The sequence below is a fragment of the Stegodyphus dumicola genome, chromosome 9, assembly GCF_044657685.1.
Source record: "Stegodyphus dumicola isolate Sdum_Otavi_A_Nest chromosome 9, ASM4465768v1".
NCBI classification, from domain to species: Eukaryota; Metazoa; Arthropoda; class Arachnida; order Araneae; family Eresidae; genus Stegodyphus; species Stegodyphus dumicola.
The window spans coordinates 78,210,175-78,231,997 of NC_140776.1; the positions used below are offsets into that span (position 1 = coordinate 78,210,175).

The following is a 21,823-nucleotide window of genomic DNA, read 5'->3' on the forward strand; positions in this document are numbered from 1 at the left end:
TTTGTAAATAAAGGGTATTGTTGTACATTTTGTAAAAAATAAGTAAGCATTATATTTAATAATTATAACAATTATTAATTATTTAATAAGTCATTATAAGAATATAATTCAATATTTTTTTGTGAAATATACTTTTTAAGGATATTTTCTTCCCTAGGAATCCCAGCATTCAATTGTTTGAAGCATTAAGTTCTAAGAAATTGTCTTGCTTCAACGCAGAATTTATTATTCACATGAAGTCCTTTAACCAAAGAAAATGCCTTACAAGGGTGTATTTTTGAACAACAGCTTTTATTAGAATAAATATTTTTATTTTAATACTTTTACTAATATACAAACAAATATTTACGTTCACTAGAGTGTATAAGAGTACTGGATGTTGATGTTTTTTCTGGATTTGTCGCTAGCAACCAAACTAGTTAGCGGCTTGATGTGTTTATAATTTTCCCCATGCGTTATGCGAGTTCAAGCCAATTTCATTTTGAAAATTTTCCAAGAAGGTATTCTCTTAAAACAGATTGTCCAGGACTAGTATTTTAACAACTGTAAAAAATAATCTATGGATATTTTTTGTTATACGACAGCACGAGCAAAATGATTTTCTCTGCAAAAACATATGCACCAGCACTGATTATCGGCCGCCGTTAAGTTAACTATATCGTTCTTATTCTTTGCAGTACTTTTATTTTTTTTCAAAGAAAATTTTGTCAGTAAAATGCACTATTTATAATCTATCATTTTATTTTGTTCTTCTGTTATGTAAATAACCAACTTAAAATACATATTTCGTAAGCTGAGGAAGCCCAACAGCGCGCGAGTGGTTTCTTTCTAATCAAAACTGTTTAGCGCATGTTACCTTATTATAAAAATCTGATGTGTACACCACATGTCTTCCTTCTACGGAATATTAAATTATACGCATTTTTTCTTGCATTTCGTTTAAACTTTATTGGATTGAATTAAACCTACTTCGTCGACAGCGCATAAACCACAATAGAATAAATGCATTCTTTAAAATTCACTCTATTTGTTTACCATAGCGACACTCTGGCGCTAGGTTCACTTAACAGTATTATATTTCGTTCATATTATAACTCAGAATGCACAAAATTTATATTAATACAAATTACCAGTCTTTAACGAGATTACCGATCTAGCGCTCAGGGGTCACGCATACTTAAAAAATTGCTTATGTGTTATAAGAAAAGGGGAACAGAAAAATTTAGAAAAATGTAATAAGAGCACAATAAGAATTTAATTCACTTAAAAGAGCATCTTTTTTTGGGGGGGGGGGATTTACAGAAGATAGTAACGTGTTTTCAACTGAGTTCATTCATCAGAGAAAAACTTTGCATATAAAGCTGTTTTTTGAAATGTTTCCCTATACAAGTAATACAAAATGAAGCATAGAAATTTTTTTTTTTTTCTAACATGCACCCAAATGCACGCATTACCCTTTCCTGGATTTGAAGAATTCATAGAGAGAGAGTAGAAATACGGACAACAGATTTTTATTGGTGTCTGACTGATAGCTTTGGGAACAAGTAGTCTTTCAGTCACTCAAGCTCCGACGCATTCAAATGCGAACGGTTCTCAGAAGCTATTCGAACAAACAGGGCCAACGGGTTTAGTTATACTACATTACAAAGAAGATAAAAGTGGCGTCCGCTATGTTAGAGGAAAGGCCTTTTGGTGGTGAAATCCGTCAATGCCTACATCAAGGGTTGGCCTCTTATCTGTTGATCTATGTCTGTAAAGAAATACCGCAGAAACATGTGTTCAAAAAGAGCACTTTTATACTTCTTAATACTTTCGGTCTGACAGCAAGATTTAAAAAAAAAAATCAAGTTGTTTTCAATATAGAAAAAAAAAATAAAAATAAAAATAAAAATAAAAATAAAATAAAAAAATAAAAGCAATAAGCTAATTTAAATTGTTTTTCACAGAATCAAGTAGGAAGGTAAAATATTATTATATTTTCTTAGAGATTATTTTGCGAGTAATGTTTTTCAAGTTACGAAAATCTCACCTAAGTGCATGTATTTTCAAATCAGATTTATTTAATGCCTAATTTACTAAGTTGCCTTAATTTACTAAACAATCGCACTTTCGAACATATAAAATATACATTAATACATACATAAAAATGAAATAAAATCTGAAAATAATGCAATTTAGGAATTAGTGCATTAAAATAATTAAAAATTTGTTGTGATATCATTTTTTACGTTATATGCATTTAATTAATTTTTGTAATATGCGTTTAAATTTATTTTATTTCGGTATATGCATTTATTAGCCTTTGTTGTCAAATTTTGTCCGATTATTTGAATATAGCAAAGCAAACGGGATCTGTCTGTCTAAGGATAGACAAGTCGGCGTGGTAGGCTTTCTAAGTAAACCTCACTCATATCCATGGGAAAAACTATGAAACCCAACCATGCAGCCAATTTGTTCGTTTTAGTTTCAGTGCGAGTGGATAAAACCTGATAAATCGTATTTAATAAAAATAATATCAGTAAAAGAACCAGATTTATAAAACAAAAATAAAATGTTTGTATGGGACATAACTAAATCTCGATATAACACATAATTACACTGATAAAGTGAGGTGTTTTATCACTGAATTCAAATACTAAACGGAGTATACATTAATGCTACATTTAGAAAATTTTAGCAAATTTCGCGGGGAATGTCTGTCGGCAAAATCCTTATTATATACATCGTTATTTTAAATTCATCGCATATCTCGTATTTTTACTCTTACCTCAAAACACATTTAATTTACAAATAACTTTATTTTTTATTTAAAATTAATAACTTTATTTCCCTATAGAAATTTCTCTTGATCTTTTAAGTTATAGGATATCACGCGCGAAACAATTTTCTCTTTACAAATATATGCGCTAGTAAGAAAATGCACTTCGACAGCAATTCATTTCGATGATGGTAAAATTTTTCTAAACATAAAAAATTTGTTACTTAAATTCATTTTTTCATTAAACAAAAAACGAAACAGAATGAGACATTAAAAATGTTTCATTGACATTTCATATTCTGAAAACAAGAACATTGCTATAAAAGCAAAGAAAAAAAAAAAAAAAAAGGAACAGCATATTTCATTCAACGGGGACCAACTTTGATGCATAAACTTTTATATACAAAATATTTTAAGCATGTTATGCTGTAATCGTTTGATTTATTTAATTATGGCAACACTCGAGAGTTATTTACATAAGAGGACGGATGCCTTCGTGGAGGACTTTCTAAGGGAAGCCGGCTTGTGTACATGTTACACATGAGAAAGACACGAAAGCATCCATGTAGCTAGCCTTTTCGCCGGGATTCGAACCCCGGATAGAACTACCAGTATTCCATTGTGAGCTAGCTTGGATAACGGAAAAGATCAAAATCTCATAATAAAGGCAAAATGATAGCCTGTATAATACGAAGTTATTGCCATTTCGATAGCATAAAGTGACTTTCGCGATATTGTATTTTATTTAGCTCATGACAAAATACACGAGGACTATTTGGTAGTTTGACCTGGATTGAAACCCCTGTGAACTGGCTCACCACATCTGCGTTTTCGTGAATTTACCTATATGTAACACCGGTACGAGATAGTTTCCCTTAGAAGGTCTTTCACGAAAGCATACCCTCTTTAAACAGATCGCGCTTTGCGAGCTTTGTCATTAATCTAACAGTCCAAACGTAATCCCAAGCGAGGACTCGTAGCCAGAGCACGTTTTTGTGAAGGACTTTTTAAATGAGATTGGTTTATATTCGCGTTAAATATAGGCAGCATAAATCCACGAAAACTGCCATGTAGCTAGCCCATTCGCCGGGATTTAAACTCGATTCAAACTGCCAGTTTCTACTAGGTCGCTGCGGGCTTTTGTTGTACTTTTATAAAATATCTTTGCAAAGTAATCGCGAACATATAGTTATTGGTTTTTAATTTGGTTTGGTTTTATGTGATTACAGCAAAGCCTCGAGGGCTATCTCCCTAAGAGGAGGGATGCCTTCATGGAGGACTTTCTAAGGGATACTGGCTCGTATACACGTTACACGTGGGGAAAATCACGAAAACGCCCTTGCAGCCAGCCCGTTCGCGGATTCGAACCTCAGACCGAATTACCAGTGTTCAGCGACGTTTACTGATCGGCCGCTGGTAGGCCACAATTATTGAGTACCAACGGATTAATTAAGTTAGGAATTTAATAACTTTCATTCGTAGTGCTGCTATTAGCACTGACATTTGGAGAGGTTATTTTCTAACGAAATTCTTTTAATGTAATTAATTTAATTCGTTAGCTAATTGTTCCACTGACTAAGTTTTGTGCGCAGTATATGTAACCCTTTCATACATTAACTGTTTTACTTAACTTACACTCCATTAATTTTAAGCGATTTTATTCCGGTAGATTTCTTTCCAAAAAAGTTCCAAGAAATGCATATTTTTCCCTAGATTTTAAAACTAATTAGTATTTCAAATCTTAATAATAAAATTTTTAAAAACAAATATTTCTAGAAATTCCTTCAGCATATGAATTTATTCGATTTAATTGAAGTTTTCGCGTAGAATATCTTCCTTTCGACTTTCAGGAAATTTTTATATGTCAATTCGCGTTTATAAGGAACATGTAGCCACATATACGAGTACAAAACTCAGGCATGCTGAAAGCACAGTTTTAACATTTCAAAATGCAAAAAAGAAGAATATACCATTAAATACACCCACACTTGAAATACGAAAGCAAACAAATAGGTGTTTGCAACATTTTATATTTTTTCCTGTTCTTGGCGAATAAGAAACTGTAGCCAACTTTTAATACATTGTATAATATATGGTTTATTAAAAAGTGCGTCTTAAGTTACAATTGTTATTTTTTCCTGTTTCTTCTAAATTTCGGTAATGTAACAACGAACAGTTCTGTTTGACTTTCATTTGTATAAATAACCACAAGGCAAACAGTTGTAAAACGATTTATCTTTATTCACAAGCTTGCAGTCGTTGGAAAGATAATGCATACCTGCTATCTGACAGTGATTTTTACTCTCAGGACCCTTCCGTAAAGTGTTCTTTTCAAACAGACTTCACACCCTATTAAGACCTTTGTGTCAACTACAGCCGCCTGCGGAAAGGTAGGGGTAGGAAGACCAGATCGCATCGTCTAAACACGTCTTAAGCAATTTTCGCGAAATTGGGGCTTCGTGTATACACGTCTTAAGCATTCTTCGTGCGAATTGAAATTCGTGTAAACACGTCTTAAGCATTTTAAAGAAACTCCAAAAACGTTTAAACACATCTTTCGCACAGCCATAGTTTGTATTAGGGAGAAACGGAGATATGAAGCAGTTTCGCCTTCAGGACCGTTTCAGATGCACATCGTCTTCCATCCCTCAACCCGTAAGCCATTGCGAGCAATGAATGATTTCATAAACGCGGATCGGATTGGCGGATTTCTAACGTTTGCTCACATCTTTTTTGGCATTGTTTACTATTGCTATCGAAAGCCATCGGAGTTTAACTCTTTAATTATCTAAAATACACCTAAATTAATTTTAAATGCAATTTTATATACGAGACCAAATGGTTAAAAGAAGAAACGAAATCACGCATATTGCTGAACGGTTTTAAATAAAATGTTTTCTGGCTGTTAAAATTTCAAACTTTGCTTTTTGAAAAAATGAATAAAACGACAAATTAGTATTATTTACATTAATTATAAACGTTTTAATATTGATTATAAACGTTTTAGAAAATATCTTATTATTTAATTCATTCATTAAAATTGTTTTGAACCTGTTTTACGACGATTTTAAATAAAAGCTTGTAATTTATGTTTATATTAACCAGTTGAATAGCACTAGGTTTTAGTTTATATATATGTATTGAAATTCAGTAATAACATTTTTAAGAAATTTGAAATGATTTAAAGACGATTTTATATTTTTAGGCCGTTTATATTTTTAAAGTGCCATTTATATTTTTTAAAGTGCTTTTTCTCAGTTTGCATTTTTTCGATAAATCCTTTTATTTAATGTCCTAAAACTTATATAGATATGGCCTAAATTATTTAATATTTTTACCGCTTATTTAAAATTACGTACTTTATAGAAACAAGGATGGGTTTTGCAAAATACTGAAAAGAAAATTTATTTGAAGTGAAAATGTGAATGAAATATTTGTTTCAAAGTTTTTACATAAAAATATGTTTTTATTTTTCTTAGAAACTAATTCATTATTTGCAAAATCGATCATTAAAGTTATTAAGAACTCTCTAATAAATGCAATAAGAAAATTTGGGAAAAAACATTGAAAACTGTGGGAGAAGAATGAAATTTTAATTGTACCTTTCTTCAAAAAATTTTAATTAAAAAAAATTACTGACCAAAAAAGTATTAAAAAATTTGAATGGTTTTCAGATTTTAAATTACATCCAAAGGAGCGTTTTTTTTTTTAACGTTTCGTGTGTTACCTTTATTTATTAAATATCATGTTCTACGTATTCAAACCATAAAATTAAGTTCAATAGCAGTATCGCAAAATAATTTTAAAATGAGCATATCTTTAGAATTTCCGATGCAGAGTCTCGCGCGTCTTTTTCCGCGAAGTTTTGCCAATGCTCGCTTTGAAATCGTTGAGTTTGTTAATAAAAAAATTCCTGAAAGTTTTACAAAATATGAAATAGTTAATAAAACAAATTCCAAATTTTGTCTTCCATATGCCCGTACTGGGGTGGAAACGCACGTTATTCAAAATTGGATAGCTCTAAGTACCGTTGTTTTATCATACTGCGAGAAACGTACATACATTTATGCAGTTTCTTCATTATTTAATTAATTTAAATATAATACAGGGCAATAATATTTGGTGGCAATAATTTGAAAAGTGATTCGCCGTTTAGTTTTAAACGCCAAATGCCAAAACGAAATAAACAGTACTTCATGGCAAATTGTCCCTTTGGACTAAAAATTTTCTTTCAGCTTAAAATTATCTTGACTTGCAAAACTATTTAATAATATTGAAAAAAAATAGATGAAAGTTTTTAAATTAAAAAAAAAAATCATTCAAAATGTACCGAGTCCCCTTGTCTTGTTGAAGACGATATGCGCGTCTTTAGTTTTAATTTGAAGAGTATTTCTGGAATACCCAGCATCAAATAACATTGTCTATACTAGTTTACAAATTCCCGTATTTCGTACGGTTCCATCTAATTTTTTTGGGACGATATCGCATCCCCAGATAGCTATCATCGCGATTATTTCGCTGACAGTCCAGCAAGCAGTCAGTTGCACTTCAGCCATGTTGTTTGTTAAAATTAGTGAACGGCGCAATCGCGCAGTGCAGTATGGAAAATCTCCCCATTTGCCCTGCTCCAGAGAGGTAGAAACATTCAACCAAGTTCTACCTCCAATTCGGCGAGGCAGTTAATGCCTGTTCGTCATGTGAATGGGACACGTTGGAAGAACAGATTTTCGCTACCGGTCGAATCTGCTCTTGTGAATGGGGCTTTACTTTGCAAGGTGTACAGTTGCTTCCGTGGCAACCGTTCTCTCCTGATCTCTCGCTAACCGAACATATTTGGAATGTGATTGGATGCCATTTTCAGATCCTGGCATTGCCGCATTCAGAAGATTAACTGTGGCAAAGGGTTGACAGGAAATGGAAAACTATTCCTCAGGACATCATCCGTAGTCTCACTGACTCTGTACCTAAATGCGTTGCTTCATGTATCGCCGTCCAAGGTGGCTCTACAAACTACTAAGCCGAAGCTGTTCTCGCTCTGTATTATGCATATAATTTCGAAATAAAGATAATTTACTCTCTCTCGCTGTTTGCCGAGTTTCATCGCTTTCTGGCCAGTCCTTCTTGGTATTGCATTTTTCAATGTCGGGGTAGTGTATTTGCTGCGATGTTTTCCGCAGACACCTGCCAAAGCGTATTGCGAAAGAAAAACAAAGTGTAGAAAATTATATGAAGAACGCCCAGCTGCTGATAAATTGAAATCTGTAGTAACATTCGATGAGGCATGATTATATTTAAGTGAATGTAATAAAAAACATCATTTTTTTTTTGGCTCAACTATCGAAAATGATCGTGCGAAATGGCTCCGTCAATGTATAGAAAAGTTCCCAACGGGATTCGTGCTAACTGTAGGATTTTTTTACAACGGTAAATTGAAACTTCAAAAAGTCTGAATTAAATCTAAAATTAATTCACTGTTCAGCAGAACATTTCAGAAACAATTAAAAAAATTTCCATGCTAATATGGGTAGGATATCAATAAAGTTGAGCTTCAAATGAACCAAGTCTCCACTCACATGTCTAAGTTACCAGCCATTTATTTAGCAATCAGAAACAGAAATAAAATTTATCCCATTTAACGAAATACCTGAAAATCCCATGACTTTTTTTTTTTTTTTGGAGATTTTGCGCTTTCGGTTTGTTAAAACGAGCTTTAGGAAAACGGCATCCACGAACAATAAACGGGCGTTGGAAAAAGACCCAAGAGGAGTGGGATAAAATTTATATAATGGTGCTGAGAAAAAAATTACTTTCATTGAAAAATTTGAGTTATAGCTGTAGCCAAGAATCAAAGCTATCACATAGAAACAAATCGCGCAAGAAATACTCCGTTTATACATAAAAATTAGCTATCAAAATCGTTTCCATTAATGGAAAGTGCGAACGACCTTCTGCATATATACACTTGAACTGTATGATTTTAAACAGAATACTTCTGATCAGTGAACTCCTGCCAAAATACAACATTTGGTATTAGCTTACTTATTATGCTAAAACTATATCCAGGCAATTGCTTCAATTCAAAAAAATAACAAAGAAATTCTCAGCCACAATTTAAACGCTTCTATACTTCTTATGATTCAGTTACCTTACTGATAGTTAAAATAAAGAGCAAACTACGTAGGGGGAACAGGAAAGTCCGTTTGTCTCCAAACAACTGGTGAGCTATTCCTACAAGATAAGGCCGATTACAGCTGCTCTACCGGTGAAATTCGGAACATAGCAATCCTGTCTCAAAAACTGCAAGAAGTAAGGGAGAAAGTCAATTAAAATGTTATAAAGCACCATTATATAAATCAGTTTAGAATGAAAAGGCATATTGTGTGTACGGATGCGACAAATAATGGTCTGTATAGCTTCTGCGATCACTAGAACACACTTCGATGGATTTCTTCTACTAGGGTAAAAAGAGGGTACATCATCTACCGGTCTTCTGGATCTACGATATCATATCACTGATGTATGCAGTAATACCTTCCATGTTAATGGATGTGCATGCAAATATATTTTTTCGAATAAGATATATGCACAGGACCAATGGTAACCTCTTCGACCACGCTCAGCATTGCCTTACCGAGTTTTTTTAATATCAAGATTTTATCTTTTTTTATTCATTTTTGATTTAGATGATGTAAAAAACGACAATGTTCTACAACTTTTGTGATTATTGTTTTCCTCTTACCTTCCATAGGTTTTTGAGAAAGGGTTGGTCAGTTTTGAATTCTGAAAGTACAGACGCTGCAGCTAGTTTCATCCTGTAAGATACAGTCTCTTTACTATATGGTGAACATTACATTCACAACTGTACTTAGCTATGTTTGCCACAGACATGTGGATTTCCCTGTTTACTTGGCATAAATTGATGTATTAAAAATAACTTGCCCTAACACACCAAATCTAGTCTTTCAGAATATATCTTTTTTCCACAATATCATTAATTTCAACGAATGGCCGATTAGATTATTTAAATACTTAAGTTTTTACAGCATATCATTTCCAGGTGCCTTAGAAAATCTCACAACCTTCTACATATTTATATGCTGCGAGGCTACAAAGTGGTAGGGTACAATTTCATATTCACTACTTTGATACTTAATGAATAAATACTCAGAAAATCTTTCGTTTCTGCATAAATCCTGACGCAGTATTTCATACGCAGACAGTTATTTGTAAATGCTATAACGATTTCAATTTAAGCCTTGAAATCATACATAAACTGAATTATAAAATATATTGAAATCATATATAAATTGAATAGAAACAATTCCCAATAAATACATCAATATTTTCAATAAAGTAAAAACAAATGTTTGAACTATTGACGTAAAATATCGTTCTTTCATATTTATGAATCACAATTCGCAGCCCCTTTAAAACTATAGGATTTCAAACCCCAACATTTTTTATATCTGTACTTACAGCATAAAGTTCAAACTGGTATTACGTTCCATGCCCGGCAAAGCCGTGACAAATGATACACCATCTTACTAGCATAACGATCACTGGCAGGTTCAATTTTTCCCAGAAAACAACGTACAGGTTTTCTGAGTTTTGAAAAATAAAGCCTTTTTATTTTAAAAATGGTTTCAAGGAAAAAGTAATATTCAGTGACATGTAAAAAATAAAACTAACGGTGGCATCTCTAAGTCCAAGATGCCCACGGATGTCAATCACCTGAGAAGAATGTGGTATATCTTGACGGATATTTCTAAAAATTTACAAACATTTATTCTGCAGCACATATATGCAGCTGCGGATAATCTTGACAGTAAAAATACAGGAAAGGAATAAATGCATTTAAAACTCTTCGCACAACTTTCAAAGTAATATATTTTTTCATCGTTATTTTCTTAAACAGGCACTCACTCCTAAAAAATTAAATGTGATTATTGCAAATATTTTCAAAGGTTATGATGAAGCAATTATTTAGTTTGTTTTTCCTTTAGTTTGTCTTCCTACTTTTAAACCCCAATATCATTCAAAATTGCTCTTTAATCTTTCAAATGTCAGGCAAATTTAAAATTTTCTTCGTAGCTGTGTGAGTTGTACACCACCCGTCAAACGTATTAAACAGGTTAAAGGCCGCTTATATTTTACGATGAAAATTACTTTGGGTATGTACTAAACAAATATTCAACAAAAACATCATTCGGCAAATGAACAGCTATCAAAAACTGCACAGTGCATTTAATCTGGATGCAGTGCATTGCTGTTACTCACCCTTTTGTGTCTCTGCCAAGAAGTTCTTCATGTAGACGAGCCTTGTAGTCTTCCAAGAAATTTTTCTCTCCATCTCCAGTCAACTTTGACGTCTCATCCTGTAGAAAAAAATTTAAATCTCGAAACTAGTTTAATCATGTGCTATTTTTCAGAAGTTTTATTCAATTTCGTACAATTTTCGCGCCTTATGAAATAAATTTTCTTACGAGTTAAATTATTTTGAATGCACTTTTCCAGGAACACAACAATATAAGCCTTGAAAACATTCTGCTTATGTATTCAAGTATGTTAAAGACTTTACTGAATAGCTTAGCTTTATATTCTTCCCATTTTGAATTTTGAGAAAGAAAGAAGTTATCTGTAGAAATTTTATACTATTTACAATTTGTATATAATTTACCATTATTCATTTTATCTTTAGGTTCAGTCAAACTGAAGCAGCCAATAATAATAACATCAAAATGAATGCCATATTAGATAACAGGTAGGTCAAGAACGTGTTCCATATTGAAATAATATGGCTTTAAGCCATATGGTATAAACTTTATATTCAATTATGAAGCTAGTGAATTGGCTGTAAATTTAACACTTTGAATATTAAAAGAAATAAGTTGCATTATAGAAATGAAACATCAACCGTATTTTTATACATGATTCTAAACAACAAACGTAATCAAAACGGTCAGAAACAAACTTTTTATAGTTTTTTTTAATTAGGGAAAGTAACGTAACATGACATTCACTATGTTTGGTAATTTTTAATTTCCATATTAAGACTCTAGATATTAGATGATTGGTCTAAATAATACTTAGTTCAGTGATTGGAAGGGCCCCGTATTCACCTCATCTCAACCATCGAATTACTTCTTTTGAGGTTACTGTAAGAACAAAATATGCTATAAAACCCAAAGCGCCTTGATGACTCTAAGAAAATAATACTCCATAAAGTTCTGGAGATTATAACAGATAGTTTTAAAGTAATCAAAACATTTGAGAAAAGTTTTCGCCATGGAATCGTAACTAATGATAAATACTCTGAAAATACTGTGCATTACAGCGATGAATGGCTACTATTGTACTATTTAATAAATTGGAAATTTCAAATATGTTTCACATTTTAGAAATAAAAAGTATTCATTTTTGTATGTTTTGATTGACTTATGTCAACAAAAACAAGGGGAGGCATACATTAAAAAATGTTCTGTCTCTATGCGAATAAAATGAAAAATTCTTCCAGATGAAAGTTTCAAAATGTATACCAGTCTAACAGCAGCCGTAAGGAAGATTTATTTAAAAGAAATCAAAAGTTTAAAGTAGTATTTCACTAAGGACTTTAGACGATAGAATGACTTCGCATGCAGGTTCAAAAAATTAATAACACTGGATTAGAATTGACTATAACAGGATTGCTAAACAAGGATTTTCTTAGTTTAATGTCTTATACGGGAAGAAAACTTGTTATCTGAAAATATTATTGTTTGAAAATTAAATATACAGCACGTGGAAATTAAAGATTTCAAGCACGCTTGAGCAATCTCTGTTATTAAATAATGAAGAATCTGTATGTATGTATGTGTGTATGAATATTTCTCGCATTGTGCAAAAAATGGCGGTATCTACAAACACGAAAGAGTGAACACAAAATAGTCCTACAAGCGAACATATGCAATTCGAAGCCCGAATGGTGAATTTAGAATTTTTTATTTATTTATTTCGAATTATGTGCGAATTTAATGACATTTTGATTAACAAACTCGACAATTAAAAACATTGTTTGCCATTCGGGAAACCGAAAGATATTAAAATACCTTTGGTACTTTATACCTCGATTTATACACTTTTAATATATTGCTTTAATTTTATAGACATATTTCATGATGCACGTACATGCATTTTCTTATAAATGTCACAAAAATATTCTAGGCCGTATATATGCGAGCTTGCTGGGTTTATGTTTCAAATTTGATCAGGAAAACTAACGATTTAAAAAAAATATACTGCCGCACCCAAAAGCATAAGATATTTGACTTTCGAATTTAATTAGCAAAATCCTAGATTTAAAAAATATGTTACTACTATTCGAAATAAAATATTTTATCTTCCCCGCAAAAAAATTAAGCAAAAAATTTAAAAAGATCAGCAATTAGTTTTCTTAAATTATGCAGTACTGATTTACATAGCGGAAGGTAACCATTATATAAAAGAAAAATCACATGTGAAATATTTATTAATCAAAATAGCAGATCGGGTGATTAGCAGATTTATTCAGGGATGATTAAAGACATGAAAAAGCTCTTCAAGTGGATCAAAGAGTTGAAAAAGACTCCTTTAAGATAATTATAACCTAAAATAAGAGTGGATAAAAAATTTCTTCAAATATTAAGGAATCATATTAAGATTCAAATTACAATACATTGAAAGTTATAGATTAGATTTCAAATACGTAGATATGAAAAATAATAACTTAAAATAGGCAATGAAATTCTCTTGAAAATATTTAAATTTATTCAAGTTTAACTAAGATACGAGACCGTCAGATAAGTACTTAATCAAATACACATTTATATGGTGCTAGTAAAGACAGCGTAAACTAAACCGAATAATTGTACCACTGCACAGAAGTTAAGAACACTATGATGTTCTTATCGTACAAAATTTTGAAAATTAATCACAACAGATAAAAAAATTAATAGATAAAGCATTTTAAGATTTAAAATTAGAAATTCTGAACGCAGGCTTTTCCTAGCATAAAAAACCAATTAACAAGCATAGCTGAACAGTTTTATTTGAAATCAAGCACTGCACGAGGGAAATGTTTCATAAAAGTATTTAATATTTAATCTTGTGGAATTAAATAAGCATTTTGGATATTAACCCAGCCAAAACTTGTGCATTTTCTACGCTTGGCCACGTACTGCAGATGCGAGGAAATGAACCGAATTACGTGGGTTAATTTGATTGGTGGATTCATTTCCTCGCACGGACAACATGCCAATCATTGCAGCCTTAACAAATCTGCTCAATTACCCGACTTAATCTCATTCGGAGACGCATTTCTCTCAGTCACTAATTGAGTCGCAATCAGTTAAAGCGATTGGTTTTCAGCCCACAAATCCAGTTAGTGGCTTAGTTTTCATACAATTTGCGAACAGAGTACATGTGGGAATGAAATAGTCACAATGAAGTGAAAAGATGTTAAGCAGACACTGGAGTTCTATTATGAAAATTTACTATTAATGATATAAAGCAAATTTAATCTTAAGAGTTAGAAAGTTATCACTGGATGAATAAACCTTCCAATACATAGCTTCTGAGCATTGTTGAAGAAACCGAAAATGTAAGCAATGGCTACGTGACTAGAATGCTTACAACATCTAATAATAAATACCGGCATTCTATTTAGTTAATAATTTTCATAGAAGCCTCAGGTGAATTTTTAAGGCAATAAAAGCATATAATTTTGAATTTAATTAAAACTATTATTATTATTAATTGTATACAAACTGATATATGTCATTGTGCATTCACGATTTAAGAACAGGCAACTAAGAAAGAAAGAAGAAGCTTTCATAAGAAAAGAAAGTTAGAGGATCCTTATTCTTCATAGAAGATATATATTTTTGTTTTTGTTCTATTCTGCCCCATGGTAAGGAATTCTAAAGAACGGCAGAATATTTTTGTTTTTTGGAAAAGAAAGACTTTTGTGCCTGTATCCTTTAAAATGCCGTTTTTAAATAAAACTAAATATTAAATTTAAATTTGATACTAACGTGCTTCTCTTCCATATACAGCCAAACCTTATTACAAGGTCATTTTTGGAGTCAGGAAATTTACATATTACTCGGAATGACCTGTTATCTGAAGTTATAATAGCAAGCCTTTTTGGTATAAATGAGCAAGACACCGAAATAACTGAAACAAAAACTTGAATATTAAACTCTTTTATCTAATTATTATTCAGAATTAAAAATAAATTTTAAAGCATTTACACGAAAGAACACTATAGGGTAATAAATGCCATATTACCGAAAAGAAAAATATTCTAAAACTTACGTTTGGTTTTTGGAACAATTATTATTAGTTCTGCGTTTAATTTAACACAAACGTTCACGATCTTCTGATGTTATTTTCTTCAGCAGATACAAAAAACTTTTAACAATACTTAAAATTCCCCCAAATTCTCTTCCCTCACTCTCTTCGGCTGATACTTTATGAAACTATCAGGTCCAATGTTCCGTCTTACCTTCTTCGGGAACATGCAAGGACCTGACTCGGAACAGAGAGCTTACTAAAGCTATGTTCAATGACTGTGGGAAGATAGACAGGATACACAAGAAGGGTATACAAAACCCTTTATTTTTCTCTATTTACAATAACTTCCGTATTTCGGAAATACACAGACCCGCTACTTGGGGTCAAAACGTAAAAGTATAAAAATAAAACTAAACTCTAATTTAACTTTAAAATAATAAACGTGGAAGATTGGCCTTATATTAACAGGAAGCCGTATGTAGTACAGAGAACTGTGAACACTACAATACGTTTAAAAAATTATCAAGAGGATTAAAAACCTCTGGCCTGGAAGGCAACCAGCAACTGAGTAAACTTCTAAGGTAAGCGGCCTGCTTCGACTAACTGCTTCCTCTCTCTCGCTTGGCAAAAAGCCACAACTTAAGTACTTGGCGTTCGCCAGACAAACTTTGCATAAATACTTTAATGCTTATAATTCTGGCCGGAAGTAGAAAATAAGAAGTGATAGTAAAGATTTAAAATAAAATAAACGTTAGTAAAACTTAAGATCCTTACAAAACTTATGAGAAAGTTCCTCGTAGTTACTAAATTTCCTTCTCTAAGCAACAATGTGCTACGCTCTTTCAAGAAATCTATCGAGAAATTAGTAAAATCTAATAAAATTTGTTTCTCTATTTGAGAGCTAAGCGATGGGAATTCAACACCAGCTGCAACAGAATTTGTAAAACAAGTGTACTGATTCCCCTAGGAAAATAGGAAGCTCACACTCATTTTTTTGGCTGCTGAAATTCCTTATATCAGATACTGAAAATTATACTTCTGAAGTATTTTTATCTGCTCGATAGTTTTTCAGTGGTATGTTTTTAGACATCTGGACATTTGTTTTTGATGATCCGTTATTAAGAGACTTTATTTGAAAATATATTGTTTTATCTTGGTTTAATTATTTAAACGTGAATTTAATTAAAAGTGTTTAGTATACTGGTAATTTAAGCAGGATTTCATTTACTTGTAAAGTAGTGTTATGATTCACACGTTTGTTCTTTTATAATAAAGTTTGATACACTAAAAGTTTGATTAATCTATGTAACTAATTAATTAATCTATGTTAACTAATTAATCTATGTAACTAATTAATTAATCTATATTAACTAATTAATCTATGTTACTAATTTACCATGAACAAAACCATTTAGACGAACAGATCTTTCAAAGGAATACCACCAAATTATTTGTATCAATAAAATTAATTTCATATAGTACAAGAACTTAAACATAAACTTCGCTATTTTCAGTTTCAGTTTCTCATAATATACAAATTACTGTAACCAGTTTTTTTTATAATAACAACAGGTTAAGTTTAATACAATGACGTTGAAATGGCAAACACATACTGCAACTTATTTCTTTGAAAATGGCTGCTGTTTTTTATATCAATGACTTTTTAATTTTAACTAACTACATTTCAATTTTAAGTTACACGGTAAATAGATATTACTACGTACACAAAGTAAACAATTGCAAATTTACAAAACAAATGTACAGCCAAACCCGTCAATAGCGAATTTGAAGGTTCAATTGCAAATGTTCGTTGGATAAAATATAAAAAATATACACCTGTATATACACTTTACTTTTTATTACATTATAATGGGGAATCCTTTTAAAAGAAGAAAGGATATCTAACTGGGTGAAAAACATGGCAATATAAAATTTTAAATTACGTGAAAAAAGCATTATTAGTTTGACGAAAATTTTGAATAATACCGATTTCCAGGGGATCGGATATAGATCTTTCTATTTTAGAAACAAAAATATTTTCTAAATGTTTTGCATTATTTTTTTACCGTTTCATTTCTTTCTCTGTTTTGATATTAACATGCGAATGAATAATTAAGTAATTAAACGACTGTTCTTCTTCGCCTAGGTCTTTTTTTAAGAAATTGGAATGCATACAGATTGCATAAAATGCTTTAAAAATCTTAAATTTTCAAGTTTTCAAGAAGCATTTATAATAAATTCTTTCAATGTATTAAATACATTTAAATATAACGAAATGTATATAAAAGTTTTCATATTCACACTTTACTGTTACTATTTTAATGTGAATATTCGATGTATGCAATATTTCGATATAAGTGGTTTGACTGTAAATTATATGTTTGAAACCCGCCACCAGAAAGAAAATATACAGCTGCAGACATGGATAGTGGAACATGAGCAATTCTTTCATTAATCTGTTACGAAAATTGCAACAACAACAACAACAAAAAATACGCTGGTTACTACGTTCAACTAATAAAACAATTAACATGCTGAAAGAACAAATGTTAAAGATACCAATCAATAACAAAAATCAGATTAAAGTGCATAAATTTTCACTACTATAGTTTCGAAGGTTGTTTAACCTTGGTTAGGTTTAACCTTCGAAACAATAGCACGGCAAATAACCTTCGAAACAATAGCAGGTTGTTTAACCTTTGAAACAAAAGCACGACAAATTTATGCATGTTACGCTAATATTTGTAGCTAATTAGTACCTTTAATATATGCTCAAATCAATTAAATGAGATTTATCTACGTTAAATTTGAAATAATCATTGTTTCAAAGTAGTGAGATTTAAATTTATTGTTTTTCTTAAAGCCATTTTAAAATTACTACTTTTCGTAAATTTCTAACAATTGCAATTTTCCAGATTGTCAGAGAAACTTTGTTCTTAGTTTGGTTTCAATTAGTAGCTCTTTCCGAGAAAACCATCACCAGAAGATATTATTCAGAAAGCGAAAAGCAATGCTATTCTAGTAGTTCCTTCACCAATTAAATCACAGATTAGTTTACTTAAAGTTCTTAATTTTACCTGATTCTCTAAATCATCATCAAAGTTGTTTTGTATCTCTGATTCCTGAAAATTTAGAAACATAAACAATAAAGTTTTTTGTAAATTTAGATAGGAGTTACATTCAAAACTTATTTTCCTCTGAAAGTATAAATTTCCCCAAAATTGGATGCTTTTTTACACACTTTTCTCTAAAAACATAAGACAAACTTAGTTACATATATAATATCATAATGCAAAGTAGATTTGATCTAGGTTACTTACCACTAAACTTTCGTAACAAAAGTTCATTTTTTTTTGTTTTTTAAAAAGGCAAATCGTTAGAAATATTCAAAATTACAAAAGCAATAAAGAATTCTGAAATATTTTCAGTATTAATATAAATTTGTAGACATTTTCACATGCTGAATCCTTTTGTATTCTGTTTAGATCTTTAAATTGTTTAGCCAATTATATAAAAACATTGAAGACAGTTCTTTCACTGTTTTTGTATATAATTTATATTATACACTATAAATTACAATACACAATTTGCATATGTGTAAATCATAAAACGATCATGCACATAAAGTAAACTATGACAACAATACTTCTGCATATTGAGTTAAGTGATATTAAATGAAATTTAACAACAATAAACAATTGCTTTACTAACTGCCAAAAAGCAGCGTTAGGTTAACAGTAGTGGGCTAATTAGGATGATGTTTGATTCGTCCTTCAGTACTTGATAGAAAATTATTTTCTGAGTACATTTGAGCTTGAAATCGAATTCAGGACCATCGAAAACTCCCTAAATGACCAAATAACAGATGGAATGAGTATGTGAGAATGTTAGTAAAGTCAGCGTGTTAGCGTTTCCTTCACAGACGAAGCTTGGACGGACAAACATGAAATCATCATAGCATAATAAATCGCATAATCTTCAAAACATCAACGTTTTAGGAATTGAAATGACGTCCAACAGTTTAAAAGGAATTTAATGCGCAAAAAAGGACGGTGTTTGCTTGAAACAAATGTTTTGCTCCTAAGGTGAACACGGTTACTGTAGCGGCATTTACTGATAAAAAATAGAATAAACTCAGAATTGCTAAATGCCATTTAGTGTCCTTAAAGCAAGTATGTTTGTTATTTATCAATCTTAATGAGAAATTCAGCCAAGTGTTTTTTCCCCAGTTCGTTAAAAATTGAAATATAACTTTTTTCAAAGCAATTTGAAGGGGGAAAAAGCAAGATAAAAGTTAATTCGATTGTAGAGTTCAGCACAATCCAACAAAATGTTTTATTTCCTTTTTTTCAAATAAACATATGGAATTATAATTAAATTAATTTTTCATGCGATTAAAAAGAGGAACACTTTAATTCAGAAATTATATAAGACTTGAAAGAAATTTCTTTTTAATTTTCTGAAAGCTCCTTAAAGACTTCAAGACGTTGCAAGTTAAGCTTCAGTACTTTCTTCATAATTTGTAATTTAATAATAACATTGGCCTATATTGATGCTATGTAGATGTTTTTGCAATTTTATCCCAGTTTTTATAATTACTATCATTTACTTTTCAGTATTTTGCATACTTTTTTTACAGGTTTTTTCAAATGCCATAAACAAAAAAAAAATTACAATTTATTGGTAATTTCTGATGAACGCCAGACATCGTCACGTTAAAGAATGATAGCTAAGAGTATTTTAAAATTGTGTTAAAAATGCAAAATGCATGTAAAGCTAAATTTTGTGATAGTCGAATTGCCACTTTAGTAGAGGTATAATATGAATGTTGAGGTTGTTTTCAAGAACAAAAAATAATAAATTATGATAAATTAGAAAAATAAAATGAAAACAAGGATAAATGTTTTCCACTTTCTACTATACCAACGCTCTGATGCATTTAGTCTGGTCAAAGAAATGTTATTTTCCCATCAATGCACCATACTTCTGAGAAAAAGTTATTTTACTGTAAGGCATCATTTGCAGTCACAACTATGATTCACGGACCTATCCATCTAAATCTTTCTATTGAAACAGCACAGCTCGTAACAAAGAATGCAAAAGGGAAGATACTAAAAAAGAAAACGCCACCTCAGCACGGAAACACATTCTGAAGTTGAAATTATTAATCTAATTATATTAAAAAATTAATGACATACATCGCATTCATCACCGTAATTTAGAGGAATATTCTTTGATAGAATGTTCCAGAAGATTATAAAGATCCTAATTAGAAAAGCAAACGGGAAGATAAAACGATAAATTCTGCAGAAAAAATACTGAAAGTTATATTTAGAAATCTCATTTAAAACCTTTTCTGAAACTGTTTGCGATTCTCATGATGAATAAGGGCAAAAATTCCATTGTAATGACATTAAAAAAGTACAAAAATGATATCAAAGATATTGGAATGCTCCCATGATAACAAGTTACTGCGCCTTTCAAGAAATGCTCATGAATAAGAAATTATAATTACAAAGAATATGATATTAGTTTAGAAGGAAAAAAGACAAAAACAAAATGTACATTATAAAAGTAATTCTCAGCGTTTTATACATTCAAGTAATCTGGTACAGATGTTTAATTAGTTCTTTTGAACCATTTATCGATAAAAATAAAAATAATTTAATTTTTAATAAAAACAATAATTGTAGAAAATATTTACGTAATGAAAGAAATGAAATTACTGAAATAAAGTAAATTAATTTCAAGTGTTATAATACATTTACCAATTAAACTGCCTGCATGACTTGTATTCTAGTAAAATGCAAATCGATTCTAAAGTTATATATAAAAATTTAGTTTTAGCACAAAAATAGTTTTTTATGGCAAAGATGATGATGTATTTATAAAATAAAGTACTTATTATATAAAAGCAAATATTAATATCCTAAAAAATGTTTATTTCACTAACAATGCTAAATTTTTATATTTTGTTCTTGTTCCAGGGTTTAATTAATGGGCAATAACAAAGCATTATTAACTAAACTTTCTGAATTCAAAAAATAATAACACGAGACTAGTAATTGCCAACTGAAAAACGACCGTTTTTAAGTTAATTCACTTCCATGTGCTTTGCTTACTTTAAATAACTCCTGAAATGCCTAAAGTGAAGTATCAGCTAAAACTAAATTAAATAGGAGTAATGCTATAAAATTAACAATTTTATATGGAAAAATATGACAACATTAACACGTCAGATTCTATACATTAAAATATTCACTTTCTTGATGCATGAAAAAGTTTCCTAAAAGTATCTCAACACGAGATCAGTTTGTCTGCTGAGGAAAAAATCATTTGAATATCTGTTAAAATGTTATTTAATCCATTTAAAATATTATAATACATATTTTCCATCGATCTTCTTACGGACTGAGACCTAAAATTAAATAAATTTCTTATCAACATGTCACGTACAATTTTTATAGCATGGTTGTAAAATATTATTTCCACCACAACAAAGAAAAAGTGTTTAACGTGCCACGTACTCAACACCACATAAGTTTTATTGCTCAAATCGAAGTTATTTGTGTAATAAAATTCTAGCTTCAAAACATAAGTTCTGAACATTTTACGAACTTATGTAGAGATATCACATAAGGACGTGTAATAGCTTTTTGAATTATTGTTTTGAACGACCATATATCCTCAGCAGTTACAAACATTTGGCAATCTATAAAACATACATTGACATTATTAGCTAAGAGGAATCCAATT

General features: G+C 30.7%; 1 protein-coding gene across 4 annotated transcripts in view; it reads right to left on the bottom strand.

Moving 5' to 3' along the window:
* LOC118187632 (adenylate cyclase type 3-like) overlaps positions 1–21,823 on the bottom strand; it is a 476,146-nt gene that overhangs the window by 39,413 nt on the left and 414,910 nt on the right. For 3 of the 4 annotated variants that reach the window (XM_085823652.1, XM_085823651.1, XM_085823653.1), the window contains 2 exons: positions 18,145–18,189; positions 11,036–11,133 (listed from right to left, as the gene is read on the bottom strand). In XM_085823652.1, coding sequence (XP_085679778.1) covers positions 11,036–11,133; positions 18,145–18,189 — 143 coding nt within the window. The remainder of the gene's footprint in view (positions 1–11,035; positions 11,134–18,144; positions 18,190–21,823) is intronic. The other variant, XM_085823654.1, reaches the window with a different exon arrangement.